General features: G+C 54.4%; 6 protein-coding genes across 6 annotated transcripts; 2 read left to right on the top strand and 4 right to left on the bottom strand.

Moving 5' to 3' along the window:
• Nucleotides 1–125: 125 nt before the first annotated feature.
• On the bottom strand, nucleotides 126–1192 carry PUNSTDRAFT_68982 (uncharacterized protein; the record flags this gene model as incomplete). Its single annotated transcript, XM_007384145.1, has 3 exons — nucleotides 126–753; nucleotides 809–854; nucleotides 913–1192. The coding sequence occupies 3 exons, from the start codon at nucleotides 1190–1192 to the stop codon at nucleotides 126–128; spliced, it is 954 nt and encodes a 317-aa protein (XP_007384207.1).
• A 286-nt stretch (nucleotides 1193–1478) lies between these two features.
• On the bottom strand, nucleotides 1479–5711 carry PUNSTDRAFT_52703 (dehydrogenase E1 and transketolase domain-containing protein 1). Its single transcript, XM_007384144.1, has 23 exons — nucleotides 5498–5711; nucleotides 4861–5436; nucleotides 4635–4802; nucleotides 4496–4573; nucleotides 4282–4446; nucleotides 4181–4229; nucleotides 4124–4129; nucleotides 3961–4070; nucleotides 3818–3905; nucleotides 3666–3768; nucleotides 3358–3597; nucleotides 3215–3301; nucleotides 3077–3162; nucleotides 2918–3009; nucleotides 2835–2863; nucleotides 2713–2769; nucleotides 2627–2653; nucleotides 2535–2568; nucleotides 2376–2476; nucleotides 2240–2317; nucleotides 2113–2181; nucleotides 2024–2050; nucleotides 1479–1972 (listed from the first exon to the last, which is right to left on the bottom strand). Exons 1-23 carry the CDS (start codon nucleotides 5649–5651, stop codon nucleotides 1517–1519), a joined length of 2880 nt encoding a protein of 959 aa, XP_007384206.1. The 5' UTR covers nucleotides 5652–5711; the 3' UTR covers nucleotides 1479–1516.
• A 403-nt stretch (nucleotides 5712–6114) lies between these two features.
• PUNSTDRAFT_134645 (40s ribosomal protein s6-b) lies at nucleotides 6115–7052 on the bottom strand (the record flags this gene model as incomplete). Its single annotated transcript, XM_007384143.1, has 5 exons — nucleotides 6115–6127; nucleotides 6185–6253; nucleotides 6304–6870; nucleotides 6925–6976; nucleotides 7034–7052. 5 exons carry the CDS (start codon nucleotides 7050–7052, stop codon nucleotides 6115–6117), a joined length of 720 nt encoding a protein of 239 aa, XP_007384205.1.
• A 210-nt stretch (nucleotides 7053–7262) lies between these two features.
• PUNSTDRAFT_52702 (uncharacterized protein) lies at nucleotides 7263–8097 on the top strand. Its single transcript, XM_007384142.1, has 4 exons — nucleotides 7263–7318; nucleotides 7375–7415; nucleotides 7498–7698; nucleotides 7762–8097. The coding sequence occupies exons 2-4, from the start codon at nucleotides 7382–7384 to the stop codon at nucleotides 7980–7982; spliced, it is 456 nt and encodes a 151-aa protein (XP_007384204.1). The 5' UTR covers nucleotides 7263–7318; nucleotides 7375–7381; the 3' UTR covers nucleotides 7983–8097.
• Nucleotides 8098–8880: 783 nt separating this feature from the next.
• Nucleotides 8881–13275, top strand: PUNSTDRAFT_134643 (uncharacterized protein; the record flags this gene model as incomplete). The annotated part of the gene is made up of 3 exons (XM_007384141.1): nucleotides 8881–10571; nucleotides 10633–12746; nucleotides 12800–13275. The coding sequence occupies 3 exons, from the start codon at nucleotides 8881–8883 to the stop codon at nucleotides 13273–13275; spliced, it is 4281 nt and encodes a 1426-aa protein (XP_007384203.1).
• A 274-nt stretch (nucleotides 13276–13549) lies between these two features.
• Nucleotides 13550–16330, bottom strand: PUNSTDRAFT_52701 (uncharacterized protein; the record flags this gene model as incomplete). The annotated part of the gene is made up of 14 exons (XM_007384140.1): nucleotides 13550–13685; nucleotides 13736–13952; nucleotides 14001–14125; nucleotides 14183–14309; nucleotides 14362–14469; nucleotides 14517–14614; nucleotides 14662–14784; nucleotides 14835–14951; nucleotides 15004–15289; nucleotides 15343–15551; nucleotides 15602–15691; nucleotides 15751–15890; nucleotides 15940–16041; nucleotides 16093–16330. The coding sequence occupies 14 exons, from the start codon at nucleotides 16325–16327 to the stop codon at nucleotides 13665–13667; spliced, it is 1998 nt and encodes a 665-aa protein (XP_007384202.1). The 3' UTR covers nucleotides 13550–13664.
• Between the last annotated feature and the right edge of the window lie 761 nt (nucleotides 16331–17091).

The raw sequence follows: 17091 nt of genomic DNA, 5'->3' as shown, positions 1-17091 counted from the left end.
GATTCATAGAACATCAGAGTGTATCTGCAATCACAACTCGTGTCGCATAGTAAACTACAGAAACATCGTAAGTATCGACAATGTCCGTTGAAGGGCCGACAACCGACCAATAACATCAAGTACGATCATGCTACAGTCGCAAATAATAACCACATCGTCCAAACGAGGCCCATCAAGCCCATCCCAGTCGCTGAATGGGTCCACTGGCTGCTCGCACCATTTATCAGAGGTACTGCCAATCCAATAGTTTGGTTCAAACAGTCCAAAAGGTTGTGATCCACAGAGCTAGGCAAAGGCGTGTTGGCAGTGGTATTGTCATCGCTAAGAGCAGCCGTGTCATTATATCCGTCAAGCGTCAAAACGACGCTGCTTGCACGGTAATACTGCACCGCTTGCACTGGGTTGGGGGCGCCCGGTGCTGTCGAGTTGTATGCACTCGGCGTCGTGGATGAATTCGATGTCGATACGAATGACGAGCAGTTGGCGGTAATGGAGCCGGAGAGCGATACCGCGGTGGAGTTGTCCGCGATTACATGGAAGGTAGAGTTGCTGCTGTTCGACGCGAAGGTTGCCTGGAACATGGGGCCTCCAGGACGAGATGTGTTGCGTTCGTCTCCGTATTCACGTCCGTTTAGGTAGTGCGCATTCCCTGCACCTAGGGCTCCTCCCCAAACAACCGGCCAGAAGAAGAACGGGAATCCTCGACCAGCGACACCGTTGTTTCCCAAGCCAGGATAGCCGGAACCATATCGTCTGGCAGTCAGGGGGTTAACATTCTGCCGCCGACTTCATCGAGGACATAACTCACTGGCCGCCAAATGTCTGTGCGCGAGTACCACCTCCCGCAGTCCGGCCTGTGCATACCATGTCAGCATTGTTCAATACAGAGGCAAGAAAGAGTAAAGATCGCACCAGCGAATAACTGGCCCGATGGGATGGTGATAGCCTTTCCTCCTCCGCTACCGTAGCTCGTCGCGGATTTCCTCGTCGCTACTGAACCGGAGATTGGCACGGATGACTTGGTACCCCTCGAACCAGAACTTCCACTCGAGCCAGAGCCACTACTTCCGCCTTTTCCTGTCGAAGATCCCCCTCCCTTGCCGCCTTTACCGCCGCCCCCCTTCCGTCGTTCTAGCTTGCGTTTCCGGGCGGTACGGCTAGCATCTGTGTCTGAGATAAACGGGACGAGCATCGCGGGGAATTTTCAGGAAGTGCAGGCTGACGCCGCTGTTGAGTCGGCTCTTATACCTCGGTCATCATGTCATGTCTCCACAGTGCCCGGATGTTCTCAGCCTGCCGGAGCGCCCCTGAGCCGCGTGTGTAACTAACTTCAAAGCTATAGAGCTTCTTGCACCGCCCGACTAAATATGGCGAATCGTGTATGCATTATCGTGAAGTGCATCAAGGTGGAAGGTTGATTTACGACTCGACGATGATATCGTGTTGAACGGGAGAATCCGTACAGGCCATTGAGTGGTTGTCGCAATACAATGTCATTTTCAGCGGCATAGTAGCTTTACAATCCATCGAACACGGAATCTGCGATTGCCTTCTGCTGCGCGCCATAAACCTTGCCTACACCCGGTGCAGGTACGGCGTCCTCGGCCCGTCCCTTGTATAGCAGCGGCTCTTTTCCGAGCTTGTGCAGCACTTCTTGTATGCGACCCTGGACATGAGCGAACGCGCCTTGATTTCTAGGTTCCTCCTGAACCCAGAAAACGTCCCGAACATTTTTGTAGGTTTCCAGCGTCTTATGCAGCTCTTGAAAGGGGAACGGACAGAGCTCCTCGATGCGGATCAGGGCCACGACATTGGACAGCTTCCGTGCTTCACGCTCTTTGACAAGTTCGTAGTATAGCTTGCCACTCAGGAGTGCCACTCTGCGTACGTCCTCGGGTGCCTGATGTATCTCCGACAACACAGCTTGGAATCGCGTTGCGGGAGCTAGATCTTGAAGCGAGGATGCTGCAGCCTACAGAAGACGTCAACATGATTAAGAACCGTGGTCTTACTTGCAACTCACTGGGAGTCGTAGAAGACCTTTCGGGGCCTTCTCGGCGGTGCCATGTATGTGAATAAGAGCCATGCAAGCTTAGTAGCCGAGAGACGTACGGCGACAATAAGCGGCTTGCGGAAATTGCGTTTAATCTGTCTTCTCAGGAGGTGGAAGTATTGGGCAGGCTGTGCGACGGAGCGAGTCACGATGGATGCGCAAGACGCAGGTTTTAAAGGGGCATACGGTGGTCGGGAAGACAACATGCATGTTCACATCACCGGAGCTCTTGCCGAGCTCATACGTATATTGATCGTTGGTCAGCTGGAAGACGCGAGGCTGTTCAGCGGGCGAGGCTACATATGAGCTGTTAATGACCAACTTGAAGGAAGCGCTCGAGCCTAGAGGACGAGTGTTCTGGCCCGGCGCCGTCCAGCCCGTGAGGGAGAAGCATAACTAGGCCGCTCTGCTTGGCCCATTTCGCTGTACGATTGTAGATGTGAGCCCAGACACGAGCGAGGGATGAGGGTGAACGACGGACTCTCTGCAGATGACACAAAGGTGTCGATGATGACCTATCGTGTGGGGAAATCAATTAGCCAAATGGCGCGTCGCGACGACTTATAGACCAACCTGGGCTCCGTTGAAGAAGTCCCCAAACTAGGCGCAGAACCGGCTATTCAACGAGCAAATATCTATATTTCTAGAATGATACGTACTTGCGCTTCCCATATAGGCAAGAGACTGGGACGCTCCCAGCTGACACCAACTTCGAACTGCGGGGAGATTGCATTTCAAGACGTGAAAGAGAGTTCGCATAACATATGAATGCAGTTCGTACCCCAAGTACAGCCATCTCGCTGAGGGAACCTGTGCCGCGCATGGGTCAGATGACATTTGGGTGATGCGATGGCTTCAACCTACTGTTGGCAAGTTCGAGCTTCCCTTCTGATCCCAACTCAGCGTTGAGGGGAACGACAACGCTCTCGTTGTTTTGATCCACGAACATGGCATGACTGAGCGATGGCGCGGCTCTCGAGTCAATAACGGAGCACGATCTCATGTCGTAATACATCAACCAACCGGTGACTGAACGTCCCGCGACCAACGTCCTGTCCTGATATGCGCACATCGCACCCCTCGAGCATAAGGGACCCGAATGCCATGGCCTGGCAGTTCGATGAACGACATTCATTTCACAGTGGCACAGTGATTGCTCACCTCGGCGGTGGCCCAATCCAACCCCTTCCCAGCTTGGATGCTCTCCAATCTGTGCTTGACGTGCCTACGCAACCGGCTGTGAATTTCCTGAAACGAGAACAGGTCAGAAAGGTGAGGCTTAGGCAAGTCAAGAAACGACGGACAAAGCCAGCCGGGACGGTAACACTAGCTTGTCCTACACGGGTGAGAGTTTCGATGTCCACGCCAGTTTCCGGGTCGCGAGCCGCGTCCTTCGACTTCGGCCATGTCATGCCCTTCCACTGCCCGTCGAAAGTCACGCCCGGCGGCGTGAAAAACGAAAGCTGAGAAAGTTGGCTATCTAGTTGCGCCTTGTACCCTGACCGAACACGAGTTGCTTCTTCGGGAGAGATGATTTGCTGATCCTAGATGATAGTCATGCGTCAGAACCAGCAGAGCAGCGCGCGCATGAGCGGGACTTTGATATACGCACTACCAAGCGCTCCTCGTATAGAGTCGGGACAGATTTGCGAGACCGAATCTTCTGGTACATGCGAGGCTGAGTGAACGCCGGTTCATCCAGTTCATTATGGCCCCTGCCGAATGTCAGCCACCCCACGAGAGTACAGAACAAATGGTCAGCACCATCTTCGGTACACAATGAGATCGACGATGATGTCTTTCCGGAAGTGGTTGCGGTATTTAAACGCGGTCTCCACCGCGCGGGCAACATCTAGGGTTGGTTGAATCATGAATTTGAGTGCGGAAGCCGTATTCAGTGGATGTACCTTCTGGGTAATCTCCGTTTACATGAAGAACAGGCGCGTTGATCATTTTGCCAATATCAGAGCAGTACAGCGAAGAACGTGCACTGGCAGCTGGCGTCGTATATCCGATGCTATATGTGTCAACTCAGTGAAGAAAAAACTGGAATCCCGAAATGACATGTACTTGTTGCTAAAGCTCGACATCAGCAAAGGCAAATGGAGAGAATGGATGAGTGCTTACTTGACCACTATATGGACGCTCCCACCACTGGTAAAATGAGGCAAATTGCCTATAATATTTCTGTTCAAGGTATCGATGGGATGGGAGACCTTGCCACTTACTCAAACCGAGCGTTTCCATGACCACTCCTTGACCAGTGAAACTTGCGTCTCCGTGTAGTTGCACGCACATGACGCGGTCGCCTAGTTGGCAGTCTTGAGGCGAGGTCCTGAGGAGGGAGTACTGCTTTGCGCGTGCTTTGCCAAGGGCGACTGGGCTTACGGCCTCTGTGATCAGGTTAGCTCGTGGTCGCAGTCGCATATGCGGGAGACTTGCCGAGGTGGGATGGGTTAGGCAACAACGAGATCTTGATGGGATTGGGGGAGCCCTCGTAGTGTAGTGTAGGAGAAGCAACTAGATAAAACAATTCCGGTTAGCAAAGCCAAAAGAATGTGCATGAACTGCTACCACATACCAAGGTGACTGATAACGTCGCCGCTGGCCGCATATTCTTCCGCAATTTCGCTACCACCCTTGATCTTGTGGAACAGCGCAACGGCAGGGTACTGCAAAAGCTCCGGATCTGTGAGCAGATTCAACCTGCCCCGATGAGGCATTGCGAGGACGATCTGTTGAATGCCCGCTATATACGTTGAACTCGTGAGGATGCCGTCGGGCGAAGATGGACATTAGGGTATCACCTTGGGAAGCTACCTGGAAAAGCGTGTCGAGGGCAGGCAGCATAGACTCGCCGCCCTCGAGACCATAGCGTTTCAAGTTCGGAAATTTGGTTTGCAAAAACTGGTCGAACGTCTCGCTCCTCGCGAGCAGCCCATGTATCCTCTTCCTGCGCTTGTTCGTCACGTCCCCGGACACGAACGCTGAGTTGCGGTCTTCGGACTCAAGAATATGCGAAAACCAGAGCCGTTCGGTCTTCGAAGGTGAGTGCATATACTCATACGCGATGCGTCCGACGTACACCGCACGAAGGTGTCGAGTGATGTCCTCCAACATCCATTGTTCACCTGCCTCTTCAGCACTTCCGCTCTGCAGGTCGCCTGCTTGCACAGGTTGAGTCCATACGATTCCATTGACGTCGTACTTCTGCGATGAATCGGTGAGACCATAGCGCGTAGGGTCAAGCGCGGCAACTTCGACGCGTTGCATGAGATCCAGGGGGTCGATTCGCGCAGCACGATGACCATGCAAGCGCATAGAGTCGACATAACGAAGAAGAGGCGCGTTAGCGATGCGGTTCTGCAGTTGCGCAGGGGTATCTGCGTGAACGGGTCAATCGTCATTGGTGAGACGTACAAGCGGCAGGTTTACGGAGCTCACAGTCAGTTACTACAACCTTGGGACGCTCACGAAACCCGAACGATTCATCATGGTATCTTCTGTTCGAGAACGCTCCGAGGCATTTGGGCACGGGCGAGCCACAAGCTATACGCAGCGTGCCTCTGGCAGGAACGCCGCCTTGGATAGCGAGCATATCAACAACCTAAGCTCAAAGAGCAGCGTCCTCTAGTGGTGTCCTGTTGAGACAAGTCCATGCACGAGCTTGACGAAGTAGTTCCGGCCGGCTAAGTCGGGTTATGCAGTTATGAGGGTCTGATGTGTCCAATGTGACCATTTCCTCTCAGAGACCATCTCCGCATCTCCCCGTATGCAGCCGCACCGCAACTTGCGCATAACGTATACATATTATGAATGAACACATTCCGTCGCGCAGCTCCAGAAAGAGACTTAGAGTGATACACGAATCAAGCAACGTTTTGCCCTCACGCATCTCATATAGAACTCCATGACTCTTCCAGGCATCATATCGTGTGCAATGGCCATACAAGCATGCAGGCATAAGGAAAGTAGTTCGTACGGACAGGAGAGGATAGACGTTAAGTAAGTCTGCATGAAGTGTGATGCCCGGACTTCGTAGGGAATTGGAAACCGCGAACTTATGCAGTGGCCCTACGAACAACACGAATCAGTTGACATCATTCTAACTAGTGGGCGAGAGATACATACTTCTTGTGCGACGCCTTGTGGGCGGCAGCAACCTGCTTCCTCTCCGCTTGACGTTTGGCGACAAGGGCGCTGGACGAAACATGAGCGTTGTCATTATACTCGTAGATGCCGAAACGCACTCGTATTCCGCCTTCTGCTCCTTCTGGTGCTCGATGCGGCGGCGCTTGATGGCGCGGAGGTGGCGGCGGCGCTGAAGACGGGCCGGGGTGACGAGGCGCTGGATTTTGGGAGCCTTAAGGTAGGGCTTGGCGTCCTCCTTCTTCGAGCTCTTGACCTCACGGCGCACGACGTACTTGCGAACGTCGTCCTCCTTGGAAAGGTTGAAGAACCGCCTGATCTTGGTCGCCCGCTTGGGGCCGAGCCTCTTAGGGAGGACAGTGTCGGTCAAGCCGGGGATCTCTTGCTCGCCCTGCTTTACAATGACGAGGGAAAGAACGGCAATGTCCGGGCCAACGATGCAGCCGCGAACGGACTTGCGCTTGCGCTCACCGGTGCGGCGGGGGCGGTAGCACGAGTCGCCGGTCGAAAGGAGGAGGCGAACACGGTACGGGAGGAGGACACCCTGCTTCATCGGGAAGCCCTGCTTGTCGTTGCCGCCGGTAATGCGCAAGATGTAGCCCTTCCACTCATCGCCAAGGCTGTCGGCCGGGACCTCCTGGGAGATTTTCTTGTCGTAGAAGATGCGGCTGGAATCCGGTGTCAGGGACGCTGGACACTGTATTATCATCGGGTTCACGAACTAGCGCTTCTCATCATCGATGTCGATGAGCTTCTCTTCGCCCGTAGCGGGGTCTAGCGGACGAGATCAATGACATATTCAATTAGCGCGAGGACATTGCATAAACGCACTGGCGATGTTCAACTTCATGCTGGGCTAGTCTATCGCGGAAGTGAGCAGCACGATGCGCGTACACTGAGCAGCGTGCGCACCTTGAGGAGTCGTCGGCCTTGATGACGGCGACAACGGCGTCCAATGACTTTTGGCGAGGGAAGGGTGGGGGGAGAGAGGACAGTGACCGTGCGAACGACTGCACAGTTCAGCCACCTCATTCTGGCGTCGCGACTTCTCGCTGTTCCCCTCCTGCCTCCGCGCATCCTCAAGACTTTTCTTAGTTTTCTCTATTCAAGAAACTTGTACGTGGAATTTCTGCCTCGTTCAAAACACTCGATCCCGTGCTAACTTGCCGCAGAGTAGCCATGGGTCGCATGCACGCTCCCGGCAAGGGCATTTGTACGTGCTCCAAGTCCAGATCTGCAGAGGATTAGTCCTTACAGACCCTGGCATTCCCTTTCGGAAATTTGGCGCTATGTAGCGTCCTCCGCCCTTCCGTACCGCCGCGCGCCCCCGACCTGGCTCAAGACCTCGCCGGAGGACATTGTCGAGCACATCATCAAGCTTGCCCGCAAGGGTCTTACCCCGTCGCAGATCGGTGTCACTCTCCGTGACTCGCATGGTGTCCCCCAGGTCCGCTTCCTGACTGGTCAGAAGATCCTGCGTATCCTCAAGTCGCACGGTGAGCAGTCTTATCTTCACGATCGAGTCAAATGGGATGGTGTTGATGGTTCTACTCATCTAGGCCTCGCCCCCGGTATTCCCGAGGACCTGTGGCACCTCGTAAAAAAGGCGGTCGCCGTCCGTAAGCACCTTGAGACCAACCGCAAGGACAAGGACTCGAAGTTCCGCCTCATTCTCATCGAGTCGCGTATCCACCGCCTCGCTCGCTACTACAAGTCGAAGCAGCAGATCCCGCCGACCTTCAAGTACGATTCAGCCACCGCCTCCACCCTCATCGCATGAGGGTTTATAGGTAACTCTGGCTTATCGGCTCTGTGTATGGCGTATGTGTTTCTGTATGCGCATCATATGATATTGTCATGCACCGCTGCGTCCGGCTTGCTCAGGTCAGCCGACAGTCCTCTCGTTCGCCTGAATCTATAGCGTGGTACGAGAGCAGCGATAGGCATACAGACAGGAGGCTATGAGACGATTGAATCCTGAGTACTAATGGAAGCGATCGTGGCGGATGATATGACCAAAGACAATGACCGGTGCAGTACTGGACGTCACCCGGTGCATGAAACAGACCGATACTTGCTTGACCTTGCTGGCATCCTTCCATTTGAGCTCTTCATTCATCGGCGCTACACCTGTGCAAGGAGGATGCGCTAGTGAACGTTGAACGTGCCGACGCTCCTTTTCACGTACATACACCAGAATGCGGTCCCTTTCTTGAACATATGTACATAATAAATGTCGAACTCTGAACTGCATGAGCCTCTCCTATTCAAAATTGAATATATTGAACGCCAGACCTTGACAGGTTGTGAAAGTGCTCGTGGCTTTTGAATGGAAGTGAGCTGATCAGATTTGAAATTTAGACTAACTCGAGGTGTCATCATCAGAAGCGCGCACTCACGCGCAGTGCTCTTGCGGCATTCCCCTCGTTTGTTCGCTTCAACTGCTTTCGTGTCATCCCGCCCTCGTCGCCGTCGCGCACGACGACGGCGAGCATAGAACAGCCCCGCCGGCAGATCAGGTACGGACGTTGCAGGTATTTCCAGCCATCACATCAGCGTATGGCGCGGTCCTGATCTCCATCCGACGCAGCCCCATGTCCCGAGCTTGTCAACCCACGGTCACTTTCGCTATCTAGTTCCATAATCTCCTCTCCCTGCATTTGCTGGGACCAACTGGAATGGCGACGAAAACGCAGCCGGCGTCGGCGACCTCGTCGCGCTTTCCTCTTTTCAAACGATTCGGCCTCAAGTCGCCCACCAGAACATCACACAACAACGGCGATGACGAGTGGTACATCCCTTACAACGGCCCATACGAACTGCCGAAGGAGCAACCGAAGCCGATTCGAGATTCATGGGGCGACATCGTCGGGGACGCGTTCGCCGCTCACCGGGACCTCTTCGAGTCTTCGCCGTCGGAGGGCAAAAGCCGTAGTCGCGCCTTCTCGCACACGTCGCACCAAACTGGCTCGTCCGGCGCCATTGACCCAAGTCGAAAATCTTTCACCACCTCCGTTCGTTTACGCGCATCGTCCCCTCCTCGCATGCCTGTACCCTCGTTCGCATCCATGGACGCGGGGGGTATCGGTGCAACGCCGATCCCTCGCACACGCTCTCCGACTTCCCCGACTTCCCCCGGTAGTAATGCACGCATGAGCTTTGCTAGCATCTTCGGTCTAGGCAGCCCGCAATCGGGAGGCGCCTCCTCAGGTGTGACCAAGACGCCGTCTATGCCCACCCTTGTCCGCGCTGGTTCTTTCGGACGCCCCCGGGCCGGCTCCGAGCAACCGAAGCCAGTGAGCGGCCTCAAAACCCTTGCACCATCAACGAAAGCGACCGCACCCAAGGACGAATACCGCGATATACAATACAACTCCCTGTCCCGTACGCCGACCGCTTCTCGACCTGATATCAACATCAGCTCTGTGCCACACCCTCCATCGCCCGACAAGCTTGATACGCCTACATCTTCTTCCCATGTTCATTCTTCACAGCAGACACATACATCCAAGAGTTCGCATCCTTATGCTTCCGCCGCTCCTGTTCCAACCACCCCCACCTACACGGCTAAGGGAAAGGGCCGCGCCATCGATTTTCCCGACCGACAGAGTCCCCCACCACAGCCTCACACGGTCCGCCTCGCCCTTCCCTCCAAGTCCGAACCCGTGCCGCCCTACCTTCAACCCTCCGCCGCAGCATCCAAAACTTCCATCCTCGGCTCACTCTCTCGGTTGAAAACCTCGCTGTCTACGCCAAACCTTCGCTCTCCTTCCAAAACACATTTACCTGCAATTCCGCAGCTTTCAACCAGTGGCGACTATAATTTATTAGCCCGAGATCGATGGCTGAGTGCCGAGACGTGGTGCGACGCTTTGCTGTTCCCCCGGCCGCGGTTCAAAGTACGCCAGGGGCCGAGCACGCCGCCGATGCCTAGAAGAGCCCATGTGGTCAGCCCGCCCCCGGACATCATATGGCCTGCACCTGGCGCTGAGCAATATGAGCGGGCGAGAGTCGCGGGAGCTCGTCCCAGAGTAGGCTCTTTACGCACTCCTACTGGAAACAAGGGTCTGGGATTGCACAAATCGCGTTCGCAGGCGGACATCGGTGTCTCGAGGGCGCTGGACGTCGTGTCAGCCTCCACCCCGGTCCCAGCTGTCGCCACCGTGAATGAGAGCGCGCTTGAACGACTACCACCAGTCAATATCCGGGAAGAGCAGATCGAAGAGGCCCGGTTCAGGGGTAACGTCTTGCCTTCAGGATTCCTGAGCCCTCGTGATCCCCGGGTTGCGAACGACGTGGCGAACGGGAGGTCGAAGAGATTCTCCTGGGATGACATGGCACTGCCTAGCCCGGTACCGTCTTTATCAAAGTAAGCGATGGTGTTCATTGAGCCAATTAAAATTGAAGATGCTGATCTGCGGTCGCTATAGGGTGCTTGAGGACGGCGAAAGACTCGAACGGGATCGACGTGCCTGGCAAGCGCAGGCGAAGCACTCTTTACTCAACAACCGCACTCGTTCCATTTCCAGAACTCGCGCAAAATCGCTTTCGAAGAGCAAGGCCAGGGCCGCGAACAAAGACAATGCGGACGGCAGGATGGACTTCTTGGCCGAACGGACGTTGTTGGGCACTCAGGGCTTAAAGCCTACGGTACACGTCGTGTTCGCCGACTCCTCGGCGGCCGGACATGTGCGTCAGAGCGCCAGCGTCGGCGGCACGGCAACCGCCACGACGTCGCACACGCGCTCGCACTCTCATTCTTCGCACTCCAAGACTGATGCGTCGGCTTCTCAGCGCGGGCACCGACGTGCGGAATCGCTCGGCCGGGGCATCAAGCGCGCGGGAGCTTTGTGCGGTCTTACCGGCGCCGAGCATACGTATGATGCAGAAAGTGTGCGCGGTGCCGCTATTGATGCGGTGCTTCGTAGCGGCGGGACGAAGGTCATCCATCTAGAAGACCAAATCGTTCAGGAGAGGACGAAGGCCAGCGGCGAGCTGCTTGTCGCCAGTTCACAGGGTCAGAGCGCAGAGGGAACCTTCCAGTCCGGCTTAGCGCCTTCGCCGACGCCGTCGGGAGTGAGTGGCTCGGGCGAGGGGGTGCGCATGGGTATCGCCATCTCGTCGCCTATCCCGCCCTCATCGGACGATCATTCGCAAGAGCCCATACACATGCCGAACCATCCATACGCCATGCCGACATCTCGATACCCGCGGCCGCAACGTCTCGAGACATCGGATGGCAAGGGTGCCCTCCAAGACTCCATGGCCGTACAGTCTCAAGTGCCGCCGGCCGCCGGCGTGTTGATTAATGACATATCGGCGAGGCACCGTTTACCACCCCAAGCAACACTACCTTCTACCACGCTCAATGTGCCGCACATCTCCCATCCGTATGCAAGTTACGGAGTCGCGGGTGCTCCTGATCTGCGCGATGTGTCCCCCTCTCGTACGATGTTCGCGGAGGTCGGCGCAGGGTATGTACGTCAAATTCTCCCGGAAGAAATTCGCTACTCGCCTATGCCACCGGAAGACGCGCCGTTCGAGGGGGAAAACTGGGCCGAGCACGTGTATGCGTATAGGCAAGACAGCTTACGGCAGGAGGACAGAGCAACTCTACGCATGGAGGATGCATTGAGCATGACACTAAAGAGGAGGCGGAGTAAAGAACGTTTAAAGGGCAACGATGGAAGCTCGATGGATGATCGTACGGATCCGGTGGATGTTCATAGCCAACCGGCACGTATGATTGCCCACGACTCCACCCCACCTGAGGCTCCTCGTGTTCAACGAAAGCCTGTTCCGGACGGCCTTGACGGAAGTCCCCCGGTGGCCCGCGAGGGTACGCAGCTTTCCCTACCCCGTACAAAAAGAACCATGGCATCCTCCCCTTCCGACCATGCCAACCCACCCGAATCTAGGCCAGAGCTGCTAAGGACCACGTCGGAGGATTCCCAGGAGCACTCGGGGTCGTCGCCCGGCGTAGCATCAGAAAATACTTCACCTCCTCTATCCCCGCGACGCATGGGCAGTTCCGGTTCAGAGGACCTCGATCGCTTCCGCGACCTCTTTTATCGCCCTGCGCGATCGCAGCAGAATGGATCCGCAGCTCCATCTATACAGAAGGAGGTGAGCGAAGCGCGGCCCTCATTGACGCGCAAACCAAGTCGCTCTGTGCCTGTGGACGTCAGCCAGCACAGTAGCCTGAGCGGCAGCGGGCTTGCAAACCTGACGCGGATGCTCAGCGAAGAGCTCGAAGCGACGAGACTCCGAAACGGCAGGAGTATGATCTCGGACGCCTCGTCGTGGGATTGGAGTGCTATCCCCCATGAGGAGGATACTACAGACCACATCGCCGAGCTGCTGGATCAGATGTCGTATCCGCAACACGCCTCTTCGCAATCCTTGACCATGCGAGCGCCCTTAAAAGTTGCCCCAGCGCAAGGATCCCCTCTCCTGGTCAACGTCCCAGAGGATGTCGAATCTTCGAGAGCGTCCTCGCCGTTGGATCCTTCGAACCCGGAAAACCCAGCGGATACCTTCGGAGGTACGTTGATCGCGATCAAATATTCCCACCTTTTGTGCTGACGAACGCTCTAGCTTTGCGCTTTGGAATTGTGGAAGCCGTTTCAACGCCTCCTGCCGTGACCGGATCCCGTCCGATGTCTGGCCATTTGTCCCTCGTACAGGACGACGTCGTCCCTGAAGAGCAGCAGGCAGAAGACGCCGTTTCTCCCACAAGCCAAGCTAGAACTCATTCCAGTCTTATGCCACAGTCTTCCACGTTCACTCGATCCAGCTACCTTACAACCACCAGCGACGGCTCCCGCATATCGGCTCTGTCGGATTTCCCGTCGCCGCCTACCGATGTAACTCCGGCTCACATGCCGATCATTCAGTCTTACTTCGCCGGCTACACCCCGCGTCAGGAACTCGAAGATCCTATAAGTAACGACCCGCAGCCAGCAGAACCGCGCATACCAGAGAACTTGCATTCTCCTGCTGCTGATGCTCGTGCCAGTAGAAGGACCACGTTTGGAGAGGATGCATTCGTTATTGATGGTTCCGCTTCTTGATCCGCACGTCCGTTGTTTTATATGTATTTGTTATTCTTATGCTCGGTTCTGGATCTGCTTTGCTCATCATTGTATATTTCGCGCACTTCCTTTAATTGCCCTACAGTCGGTACATCTGGTAATACATCCTGTAGCTTTGATACCGGTTGGAGGTCATGGCTGTCGCGCATGCCTGAAACCGGAACTTGAGGCACCTTGAGTGGGAGGAGTACTGAGTACCGACTACCGAGGTACCGGTGCTGAACGAATGAGCCCCTTGGGTTCAATCGATGCATAATTTGACTGGCATACGTACACTACGAACAGAGATAACAAGAATACACTCGCGAGATACAGATAGAGCCGGGAACGATAGCGACAGTCATGATTCAGAAAATAGTGCGCAGCATTCATTCGTCGTATTGAGTGAGCTGCAGGAAGTCTCAATACAGCGGATGAAAAGCTTTGGGAGACCACTCACGTCAAGAGTCAGCGTTCTGGACGAGTTCACATCCTGATCTCGGTAAATACCTACAAGCGAGTTTCCTCGCTCGTATAACGATCCCTTAAGACTAATAACGATGAACTGGAAGGTATCGGAAGCGTGCGCCCGAATGTAATTTGCGACTTTGGCAACGTTCGTGTTGTCCAAAGCAGCGTCTACTTCGTCGAGGACGAAAAAAGGCGATGGCTGGTAACTGCACGGATCATTAGTGCTGGACGGTGCGGATTATGTTGAATATTACCTATGTATAGCGAATAGTAAAGCCAAGGCTGCGACGGTTTTTTCTCCTCCGGACAGCTGTTCCATATCACGGAAACGTTTCATGGGAGGCATCGCGTGATACTTGATACCACCCAAGTATGGTTCCTGCCCGATCCACGAGAGTTAGCGCTTAAAGAGAGGCTTGGACAAATAATGTCCTACCTCGCTGTCCTCCAGACTGAGATATGCCACTCCTCCCATCGGAGCGGCTTTCCCTTTGGTGAGATCTTTGTAGACTTGGTCGATCCTCTCTGAGATATGGTTGTATGCCTTATTGAACAGATCGCACCTGGTAATTGCCACTCAATCATCAATGCACTCGAACGCTAATGTCCACATACCGGCGTTTCTTGACGTCGTTGAAAACGTCCCTTGCAGTCTTGGATTCTTTCCGCGTCTTGTCGGCTTCTTTCTCGGTCTCAGCGAGTTTCGCCTCAACATCTTCCAAGCTACAATGCATTAGCGGAAGCCGGTGTGAATGGAAGGAGTAGCGTACCGATCTACCGCCTTCATGTTCGGCGTCATGCGCTCGATATCCGCACTGAGCTTCGCGATGGAGGACTCAAATTCAGCCGCACGCTTCGGGTCACCATCCTACTCACAATCAGACTCCATATAATGGAGGAGAGACATCACTTTACCTCACGTTCCTCCTCGTCAAGCAGATCGAAGTCGACTTCTATGCCATAGTCTGATACTACTTTCGTCGGTTGAGTACCGTCCTCATCCTCATCGACTTCCATCGCCATCTCGTCGCGGAGGTTCTATTGAGGTGTTGAAGAGCGGTCACATGTGGCAGGTCCCGGAAACTCACCTCCTCCATTGGAACATTCTTGAGATTTCCCTGTAGCAGGGGAAGTTTGATGTTCTCCATCCTGCACTTGCGGTAAATCGTCGAACGTTCGAGACCAAGCTTCTCGATCTCGTCATTCTGGTCGGAGTTGAGTGTATTGGGGAGCATGACATTATCAAGAACAAATCACCTTGGTAGTGATTTCCTTGAGAGCTTGCTCGAGCGTCTTATTGGCCTTGGATGCAGCACGCTTCGCTTGTTCAACTGTCTGTGTATGGGTATCCAACACATCCTTGAGAGCTTTCAGCTCTTCGTTCAACTTATCGATCGCTTCTTCAGCATCCATTAGCTCCTGTTCGGTTGTCTGCTTTGATGCTTGAAGTTTCTCGAGGTTGGTGATTTCATTCTTGACGATGTTTTGAAGCGCGAGGAGGCGTTCCCGCATCGTCTTCAGTTGTTCTTCCTCAAACCGAGACCTGGGGGCATGAATAAGGCGGAGTTCCTCTGCACACAACAATCGGTAGCATACTGATGTGTCAGGCGAGCAATCTGAGTATCGAAGCGCATCCGGGCATTACTCTCTTCTTGGGCAACCTTCAGCTGACGCTCTTCGTACTCCCGGATGTTCGTGATGTTGATGCTCCTGCAGAACGCCGCAAATACCCTGTCTTCAGCGCGGTTGATCACGGACGCCAACTCTTCAATTTGTTCACGGAGCGATGCATGCGCCTTTTCGGCCTGCAGAGATTGTGTTAGTTATGGCTCAGTTGAGTAACGGAGGCAGTGACCTTGTTGAGTTCCGGCTTTATGGACTTGATTTCTTTGTCTACATGCTTCAACTCGTCTTTCAGGCCACCCAAGCGCAGCGTGCAAGCGCTCTGTACGCCGCAGCTTCAATACGGATATCCTGTGCTGTCCGATTAGATGGAGTACATACTAGATCGTCCCGTGCAACGGTCAAGGCAGCTTCTAAGCGAGCTATCTCCGACAACAATCGCTCATCAGAGTTAGAACGAGGCTTCTCTTTGGCAAGGTCTCGAAGTTGGCCCATCAGGTTGTCACGTACACGTTGAAGGCCTAACAAAGGTAAGCAGCAATCATATAACAGTAACTGTCAGGCTATTACCCTGCACATCCTTCTCCTCCCACTTCTTGCCGCTCGAATGCGTGCTGCGCCCACCGGTGATCAAACCACTCTTGTGGATAATAGTGCCCTCCAGAGTGACAGCTTCACAGAGAGGTTAGTGAATGACCCTGAGGTACGTATGCGATTATTCACCTTTGACCTCTTGTCCCTTTTCGTAACAAACGTACTGTGCAACTTGCATGGTGTCGCACACCAGGGCATTCCCGCAGGCATGATGCATGGCACGCTCCACAACAGGGTCGTATTGGATCACATCGACGGCGAGGCGAGCACCCTTAGCAAAGGACCGGAACTTGTCGTTGATGGGCTTAACCTGAATGGTGTCCAACGGAATGAACGTCGCTTGACCAGCTCGTTGATTGCGCATATACTGGAGGTAACCTAGATGAACAAAAGCTGGCATTTAAGTGCAACAACGAACCTCGATGCAGTCTATCGCGGTCTTTTCCTCGTCGACAACAATCGCCTCCAGGTTCCGCCCAAGAACGACAGACACGGCAGTTTCGTATTTTCGCTGCGTCGGTTTGCACAGGTCGATGACTCGACCACGGACTCCAGGGAAGATGCGTTGCAAGCTTGCAAGAGTCTCTTTAAACCTGGTTTCGCGTTCTGACTCCTTGCGGTCCACGCCGGCTTGCAGAAGTTTATTGTACACATCTGCGAGTCGCTCGTTGCACTCGGATTCGAGCGTCCTGATCGAAAGTGTCAACCATATGACTGGTAATAAGGTGATATCCCTTACTGGATTCGCGTTCGCTCGGCCTGCTGGTTGTCCAGTTCTTGTTTGGCCTTCTGCAATTCGCCTCGCAGCGTGCTCACTTTCTCCTCCAGCTAGATCGAGACTTCATATCAGGACCACGGCATGGAGGAACGAGACCGAGGACATGCGCACCTCTGCACGACGAGCGCCTTGGGTTTCAACCTCCTCGGTGAGCTTTTGCTTGCGCTGTAGCAATTGCTCGTGCTTATCGCGAATCTGCCCAAGTGTACGGTTCGATATCTTCTCGTCTCTAGCGAGCGTCTCAAGCGATTGCCGTTCATCAACTGCCAGGACACTAGCTTGTGCCTTCCTATTCGACAGCCTTAATCAGTGGTTTGACTTATTTCCGTAGGGGAAAATATCCACAGTCT

The sequence above is a fragment of the Punctularia strigosozonata genome (assembly GCF_000264995.1).
Source record: "Punctularia strigosozonata HHB-11173 SS5 unplaced genomic scaffold PUNSTscaffold_7, whole genome shotgun sequence".
In the NCBI taxonomy this organism is placed as follows: Eukaryota; Fungi; Basidiomycota; class Agaricomycetes; order Corticiales; family Punctulariaceae; genus Punctularia; species Punctularia strigosozonata.
This window is presented reverse-complemented; position numbering and strand designations above follow the sequence as displayed.